This window comes from Parasteatoda tepidariorum, chromosome 2, assembly GCF_982258835.1.
Source record: "Parasteatoda tepidariorum strain Cologne lab strain chromosome 2, Ptep-v5.0, whole genome shotgun sequence".
NCBI classification, from domain to species: Eukaryota; Metazoa; Arthropoda; class Arachnida; order Araneae; family Theridiidae; genus Parasteatoda; species Parasteatoda tepidariorum.
The window spans coordinates 22274744-22283959 of NC_141756.1; the positions used below are offsets into that span (position 1 = coordinate 22274744).

At 27.7% G+C, this 9216-nt stretch overlaps 1 protein-coding gene across 2 annotated transcripts in view; it reads right to left on the minus strand.

The window, feature by feature from the left end:
* LOC107439423 (S-adenosyl-L-methionine-dependent tRNA 4-demethylwyosine synthase TYW1) overlaps window positions 1–9216 on the minus strand; it is a 36741-nt gene that overhangs the window by 25556 nt on the left and 1969 nt on the right. For both annotated transcript variants that reach the window (XM_043045222.3, XM_043045223.3), the window contains exons 2-6: window positions 8438–8541; window positions 8236–8316; window positions 2985–3089; window positions 1479–1673; window positions 302–392 (exon numbers count right to left, since the gene is read on the minus strand). In XM_043045222.3, coding sequence (XP_042901156.2) covers window positions 302–392; window positions 1479–1673; window positions 2985–3089; window positions 8236–8316; window positions 8438–8536 — 571 coding nt within the window. In that variant the 5' untranslated portion in view covers window positions 8537–8541. The remainder of the gene's footprint in view (window positions 1–301; window positions 393–1478; window positions 1674–2984; window positions 3090–8235; window positions 8317–8437; window positions 8542–9216) is intronic.

Below are 9216 nucleotides of genomic sequence, written 5' to 3' on the forward strand. Positions count from 1 at the left end.
TGCTAGAGTGACATTTTAAAACATGTTGAAAGGCATACACTAGATAATGCTTTATACATATGTATTATTTCTCTGTTAATAATCAGCTATTTATTTGGACTTTGTTGATAATATAAGAATTTTTTATTCTATTAATAATTCACAATACTTTCTAACATGCTCGGCACAACACGTAGAGATTTTGAGAAATCCACAAAATAACTAAATCAGTACAGTTTTTATTACTTCATTAATGACTGTCGCAGAAGAATGCCAATAACTGATCAATTTACAGTATAGTTAGTAATCAATGTATACATACCACAATTTACATCATTTTCATCTGCTTTTACCAAAGGAAGAATAGGAGAAGCTCCAAGCTTCTGCAGTTCCCCATTTATTTCTGTAGCTACCTAAAATTAAATAAAGCACAAAACCACAGAAATTTAAATTTTCTGAGAAACTTTTTTTTTTTTTTTTCTAATGGCAGGCACTGAATTTGAATCTTTGCCTATACTATGCCAGAATTGTTGCTCATTTCGCGTTACCCAGTGGGCACCTGTGAACCAAAGTCACGGAGGCGAGCAACATTGCCCACGCCACACTGCCACAAACCCGTTTATAGGGTGGGCCACATTCACACATCACACACACAACAGAGGACAGCACAAAGAGAGAGAGAAACATCCATGCCCAGAGCGGGATTCGAACCCGCAGCCTATGGCTTCGCAGTCAGGCACGCTAACCGCTCGGCCACCAGGCCGGCTTTCTGAGAAACTTCACAGATTTCAATAATTTTAAAGTAATTCTTTTATCAAAAATTAAATAAAAGATAGATAAATTCTTGTCTTAACGCAAACAGATTGTTAGTGAGTGTTATCTTTAAAAAATAAAATAAAATTCACAAACATATTTAGAAGATAAAATAATCAACATAGATAATTATTTCTAACAGATAAATTAAATCAATGGAAACTCATTCTGAAAGCAGATCTTTCAAAATCACAAAAATGTATTTTAAATATTTTTTTCATGTTCTTGACAAATTGTTTGAGAAATAATCCTGGCACAAATGGTACAGGTTTACCATACCTTGCCTAATGAAAACTTGATTATGAAATTGTTTATAACTATTAAATTTTGTAGCTTTAAATATAGCTTATTCATTCAAGCAGTTACACTTGCATAAAAGGTAGTTTTCAAAACAAAAAGATTTCTTAATGACTGTAATGTTTCTACAGGTTCTAAACTTTATTTATTTATTTCATTTTTTTTAAATGTCCTATTTATTGTATTAAATGTCCTATTATTGCATTAAGATTATCAATTGTAACATGAAATCAACAATGAAAAAAAAAAAAAAGAATTTATTGTATTAATTTAAATTAAGGTAGTTTTTTCTGTCTATACGAGACTTGCAAAGTTTTTCGAACTTCAATTTTTTAGTGTTATGCATGAAAAAACTTAAAATAACAAAATGCAGTTCAAACTAATTATACCTTATTGAAGTTTCCTTCGTATAATGAGTTTCCTAAGCCAAAAACGGCATATTTCAATCCTTTCAGCATGGAATGAGAAACTCTAAAATCATAAGCAGCATCCTTAAGCCATTGGCAAAACCAATTACATCCATCAGGTGGCTGGCCTTCAACGAAAGTTGATGCTAGAAAAACACAAATATTTTTTTTGGATGCCTGAAACAAAAATAAAAAATCACACTAACATTAACTAATTTAGGTTTAAGTAACAAATTCTGTTTTTTAAATAACAATAAAAATTTCTTTAGTTAATATGCAAATTTTTTTATTATTTATTCTTCAATAAAGTTATTTTTATAATTTACTTTGCATTTTTGAAACTACATCTACAAACTAATAATTTGTAACTCTCTTTTCTTGTAACCATATTCAAGTAAATAAAATTTATTTACATTGAAAAATGAATTTTTTTATTGTTTTTTTTTTATTTTTTATTATTTGCAACCAAAAAAAGAAAACTAACTACAAGCTATTAAGTTATATTATTTTCAAATAAAATCTAAAAACATCCTTTAATTTTTATGATTAGCTTCAAGCTAATGTTCGTTATTAACTATTAACATGGTACTTTTTAATTCTTGTAATCTGCTACACAAAAAAAAAAGCATCCCAGCACAGTGATTCTGATTATGTGCTGTAACACATCAAATAAGCAAATATTATAAAGAGGAAGTGGAAAATAAGTTAAAACTTTTTATCCTTTTTTATTAATAGCTGAAGGTGAGAGAATTATTCTGATAATCAAATTATATCTTTGCTTTTACTTGATGTACATGCTTTATTAGTCCTAATTAAAAGCTTCTTGTTTTGAAATTCTTTGTTTTGTCTATCAATATATAGAATATTTATGAATATGCATATGGATGAAGAGATAGATAATTCATATTTTATATAGCAGGGGTTAATCCAGGATTTTTAACTTAATATCCATTTTTGTGAAACATTTTAGTGTATCATAAATTTTAAAAAAGAAAAGAAAAAGTTAATTTTGAAGGTAATATCTTTAAAAAAATAAGATACTTGTTCAACTCTTTATGACGAATACTTAATTAACATGACACTTACTATTTACAATTAAAACCCACATATATTTAAAATTAATCCAAATTTATATTACTTTACAATACTTATCCTGATTACACTTTTTTAAAATTAAGAAATTAAATATTATGCAATTATTTTCGAGGATATGATCATAAATAACATAAAATGGTTTTAAATTTTTTTAAAATGGTTACCTTGTGAATTGCAGAATTTTTAGATAATGTGACAATCGTATAGGGACCCACTTTTAGTAAATAGAGACCCAGAAATAAAGTTCTGAGATTTAAGGACCTGTAGTTTCCAAAGACCAGTGGAATCACTGATGATTTATATATATGTACTATTATTAAGTGTAATAAAAGAAAAGAAAGTATTTCAAAAAATAATGCAAAAAATGTGTGAAGAAATGATAAATTTAAATACCTGAGATATCAAATACTCTTCTGGCTCCTTCAATTCTTTCATATCTATGATTAACACTCTCCAATCTAAGCTTGATAATACTATAGACAGATCTTTCGCAAAATTCTAAAATAAAAAAAAAGGAAAAAGGCAGGGAATTAAGCAATTAAATGAAAGGAGAACATAACATTTCAATGCATCTTTTCAATTAATTAAAAAAATATATATAACAGAGTGTGTAGCCAAATTATTCAACAAAAAATAAGCACCTTTTAAGGACTTTTCAAGCACTTTAAAAAAATATCAGTTAGGCAGGGTCGAAAAGTTTTTGACAATTTTGACAGCTAAGTCAAAAATTATGAAATTTTGACTCATGCAAAACGAATGACGTTTTCATACGCTACAGACTGACAATATGCCGAAATAGACTGGGGTTGAATTAATTGCAAAAACGTTGAATAGAACAATGTGAACTGTGTCTTTTTACATAATTCGTAGCAAAAATCAACATATCTCATTTTCAAAAAGGGAAAATTAAGCACTTTTTAAAAACACCCAATGAAAAAAACACCTTTAAGCACTTCTCAAAAACACTACGGACCCTGTATTAAACAAAAATATTCTTCTGTATTAACATAATTAATTCCCTGTATTAAACATAAATATATTTTAGTGCTGTTCATATTGCAAAAAAAAAAAAAAAAAAACAATTGAAAAGGGAAATACATCATTTACACTTTTAATATATAGTTAAGAGAATTAATAAATCATTTAAAAAGTTTTAGGAAAAATATCTATGTAAATATAAATTTAATTTACATAACAAAATTCAGACTCACTTAGTTGGAACAACCATGACATGATAACCTCAGGCAGGGTTGCCACTCAAATCTGAAAAAAAAAAATTCCCTGTGTTTTCCCTGTACATATTATAAGCGATATATTAAGAGCAGGGATGAGATTAGCCAAAACGCAAAAAAGCTGAATTTCCACGATAGTAAATTTTACGCAAGCGTAACCCTTTAATAATAAATTCCAGACAGTTTAAGGTAATAAATAATGTGCTGACATACAATTGTGTACTAATCTATTATTATAAAAATGATTACATTGATACTTAACATTTAGTGGGAAAAAAAATTACCAATTGAAAAAATAAAGCTGGAAATTATATTTTTCCTCAGTTCACATAAGAGACAATTACTACTTAAAAAACTACCTGGTTTAGCAAATTAAAACTACTGAGAATATTCATTAATATTTCATTTCTTTTAATAAATACTGTTATGTGATTTATAGCAAATATATCAGTAATATTACTTTTTAAATTATATTGGAAAAAATAACTTTAACAATGGACCGAATCATTATGTTCATATTATAGTCTAATCTAACTAGAGCCCTTTGAAACATATCAATAACAGTGAAGTAGAAATATATAGTAACTCCTTAACATACAAAAATTGCTATTTTAGTTTGAAAAATTACATGACAATCAGCAACTGTTTAGATAATTGTTTTTTATTTGATAAGAATTTTGCATTTTATAGCATAAATAACAGCAATTATAAATAAAATTTTGATGATGAGTTAATTAACTCTTTTTCCCCCCAAATTTTTTTTTAATTAAATCCCTTTTTAAGTGATTGCTTTTGTTTGCATTATCTTTTATGTTTCCGATATTTAGTCATTAGTCCATCTTCAAACATCTTGTGACAAATCCTATTTTTTCTTCTTTGAAGCACAGAATGTAAGTTTTGAATATATTCCCTTCCAGTTTCTCTGATGTTTTAACGCTTACATATACTAATAATTGTCGTTAGAAAAACAGTCACCTTTATAGTAACTAATTTTAAAAAAATTTACTTCTTACAAGAATCGCGATAGTTGATCTTAAAATTGCGTGAATATGAATAACAATTATGGATTTTGAAATCACATGAATATGAAACTAGATATACGATTTTGAAAATGAGAAAATACAAACTGGGATATAGAAGTTTTAAAACGCGTAAATACAAATCACGATTCATAATTTTTAGATCACGTAAATACGAATCATGATGCGTAATTTTTAGATTGCATAAATAAGAATTATGATGCATAACTTTTAGAATGCGTGAATGCAAATTCCAATGCCTTATTTTAAAATCACATATAAATATGAAAATCAATGTTTGATATTATAAACCGCATGAGCAAATCAACACATTGAATTTTAAACTTGCGTGAATACGAATCGCTACATAGGTTTTTACAAAAAAGACGTAAATACCAGGGTTGGCAGGTTTTTGACATGTGACAGTTTTTGACAGTTTAAACCATGGTTTAAACCGTCACGTCAAAAACCTCACTGTCAAAAATCTATATTTATATGTGAAATTTAATTAATACATAAAATTTATATATTTTTTAAAGGATAGTGTTTCTAAATATGTTCTAGAAAAAATAAATTTAAAATTTTGAAGAAACACTTATATTTTGAATAGTAACCAAAATCTTGTACTTTTGAAAACTCACATCTTTTGTAATATTATGTATTCATTTTCATGTGTTATTGAAAATCTGCAGTGATATTATTAAGAAATTTATTTTTAACCAAATTTAGTGTATAGTATAGATTATACTAAAAATTAGACATTTTTAAATAATACTGTTAAATACACAGAGTAGTTAGTGTCGATTTACAGTATATTCAGCCTATTCATTTACTATGCTGAAAATTTAGTTTATCCAAATACTTGTGAATTTCATTTTGCTGAATACGATATAGTTTTGTTGAATATCTAAATATTCAGCTGTTGAATAATTACTTCTTGCTTTCAAGATATGCATTATTTGTATTCTTAATACAAGTGGAGAAAAAAAAATTTAGAGATAAAAATTGTTTTAAAATGAAAAGTGTAATAATTATAAATAAATATAATAAAAAAATATGAATTATATTTATCATTATTCATAAATATAACTACTTTTAAATTCAAATTAACATATTGGATAATAAAGATACTCGGTATAACATTAAAAAAAATTTTTAATACACTTGTATCTTGTATCAAGTTTGTATTCATACAACATAACTTGTAAGTTCCTTATAAATATTAGTTATATGTTCCTTATATGTCAAAAATGCATAGTAATAAACTTTTAATTTTCTTAAGTATCAAAAAGAAAAAAAATTTTTTTTAAATATAAATATTTAAACATTTTTTGTGCAAAATTTTTCTGCACATGCATTTGAATATAAATTTCTGAGATTTTAAATCTGTTATTTTACCTTAATTTTAATTAAAAAATATTTTAAAACCTGCTGATTACCTATAGTATAATTAAATTTTAATATAATGCATGGCAACTGTTGGTAGTTTTGAAGTTTATATATTTTCTTGGCAAACTTCAGTTTTTGACATTTTTGACGGTTTAAACCAGTATTATACCCTTGTCATGTCAAAAACCACTTTTTGACGTCAAAAACCCAACCCTGGTAAATACGAATCACAATATCGGATTTTTAAATCTCGTAAATAAGAATCGCAACGTACAATATTCAAATCGCGTGAATACGAATTGCAACACGCAAATATGAAAAGCTATGCGTGATATTATAATCGTGCGAATAAGAATCGAGATATTAGCAGATTCCAGGCTTGGGACCTCTAAAAGGCTTGTCAGAAGCAGCGTCGTTTGAACTACGAAAATCGGATCTATCTGGAGGGCGGGTAAAAAATTCGGAAAATCTTAGCTGCTGCGTGTAAAAGGGGAGAAAATAGGTAAAATAAGTAAAAATGAGAAAGGATTGGTAGCTATGTAGCTTGAATTTTCTGTTTCTCTTTGAAAATCGGTGAATTTTCTGAAAAAGCGGAATACTTATAAAAAAAAATTAAATTTTTAGAAAATCTGAATTTTTGATAAAAAAGCTGAAATTTAAGAGATAAAAGTGAAAAATGGGGAAATCCGCTAAAAAGCGGAAAAATCTCATCCCTGTAAGAGGAAACAACAATTACTGAGCTCTTGTGTGAGCTATAGTGGGCTAACTATATATATTAGTTTTAATTGCTAGAAAAACAGCTGAACATACTTAAATAATGCTATAGTAAATGAAATAGTTTAGTATAGCTGAAATATCATGGTTAAATATCCTATAGATTATGCTTTGAGCAATTACTATTTTTTAAAAGACAAAAGATAGAAACAAAATTCCCTGTATTTTCCCAGTTTGTAAAGAAAAAATCCGAATTCCCTGTATTTTCCCTGTTATTTTAGGTGATTTTTAAATTCCCTGTATTTTCCAGGTTTTCCCTGTGGAGTGGCAACCCTGTCAGGGTTCGTTCTAAACCAGAGACGGTCGAACTTTTTTAATTAGTAAGTCAGTCAATTTTCTTCTTAAAAAGTAAACTTTATTTATAAACAATATTATATTAACACAATATCAATCAAAATAAAAGTATCCATATTTCTAGATACAATGTTTCATGGGTGAAAAGCATGTGACTTAGCATCTTTGTTTGAAATAAAAGAAAACGCCGCAGCTTGTTATTAAAACGCTGCTACGTGCCTCAGGTTAAAGCATTATAATCTAGGCATATCTACTTTAATTTGAAATTCAACATTTTTAAAAGATGAAATTTACTTGTTACGCTTAAATACTTTTTTGCCCACGGAGAGCTGGCGATTGGAAATTTTTCAAACTGTACCAGCAGAGGTCTGTCCAGACATTTTGTGAAAGGTCCAGTTTTTGTAAAATTTTGAAAAAATTACTCATAATTTGTGAATATAAAATAAACGTTAAGTCACATTCTTTCAACCAGTCCTGCTTTTATGAATTTGTGCAAATAGGGTCCTGTTATTGCAAAAAACTTCTTTAAGGAGTTTTTAAATTGTAAATAGATACAAAATTATGCACAACACTGTAAAATTATAATTTAAAGAAATTAAATTTTCAAAAATAAACAGCAATTGCTGCTTCTGAATTAGAAATGCAGCAAACTTTATTAGTTTACATCCATCTTTCTTTCTTTTTTCCCCCTGGGAAGGGTTTATTCGATTAACAAAATAACGAAGATAAATAAATTTGTGAAGGGTCGGATTAAAAGAAAAATCATTTTGTGAAGGGTCCGTTTTCATGAAAAGATATTTCTTGAAGGACCCATTTTAATGAAAAAATATTTTGTGAAGGAATCCGTTATCGGAGCCCAATTTCTTCTTAACAGACCCCTGACTAGCATCATCTTATAACATACAGGAAATAGTAACAAAATCATTGAGCTCTCACCTTAGCATTGCCAGTCTGACTAGCAAAAATTATATCACATGAATTCTTTTCTTCATCAAGTTTATCAATCTGTATCCTTTGCTGTAATGACATGAATTACCTTAGTCAGTTTTAAATATTCTAATAACAAACATTTACAGGTGTATGCCAGGAGAGCATTAGATTAAATCTTATTATACTATAAGAATGCATTATAACTTACAATTTGCTGTGCAGGTACTCTCCTCCATAAAAAGAGATATGTGAATGTACCAAGAAAAATTACAATTGCAATTATGCAAGATATTAAAATTTCTTCCATATTTCCTGGAAATAAAAGAGAAAAAAAATTAGGAAGTTACAAATAAATTTTATTACTTTATGCATATTTTAAAAAGTATTTTTAAAAGTAACTCTTTTACTAAAATATGAATAAGTAGAAGAAAACTTCTCTATTTCTCAAGGAAAATGCCAAATAATAAGTATAAAGAATTCCAAAATACTGAGGAATAAGTAGAATTGAAAAATAAACAGTAAATTACCAAAAAAAATTTTATTTAAAAAAAACTGGGCTTTGGATACAGTGGAAAGTTTGAAATTATCTGGTATAGCAATCAACTGATCACAAAAAAGGATTTCTTGCAGAAAATTGCATTTCGGACTGCATAAAAAATGTAATACTGCATCAGTGAGCTTGATTTCAGTGATGGGTTACCAATTTGATCAGCCTGCGAAGGGGCAGTGAGTGTGTGGTATTGCTCTTTAGGATTTTCATTATTGTGATTTGCTACAAAATAATTGCCAACTTCGATTCATCGGCTTACGAGAAGGTAACAAACTGGAAGCCATCCCTGGATAAATCTTTTATCATGCCTTGGTGATTGTAGTTGGTGCCACAGATCACAATGTGATAATATCCTCTGGTTGATAAGCTACTGTAGCGTATCTACCACTACAAAATTACAACTACAATTCACTAGTATATAAGACATGTTAACTCGA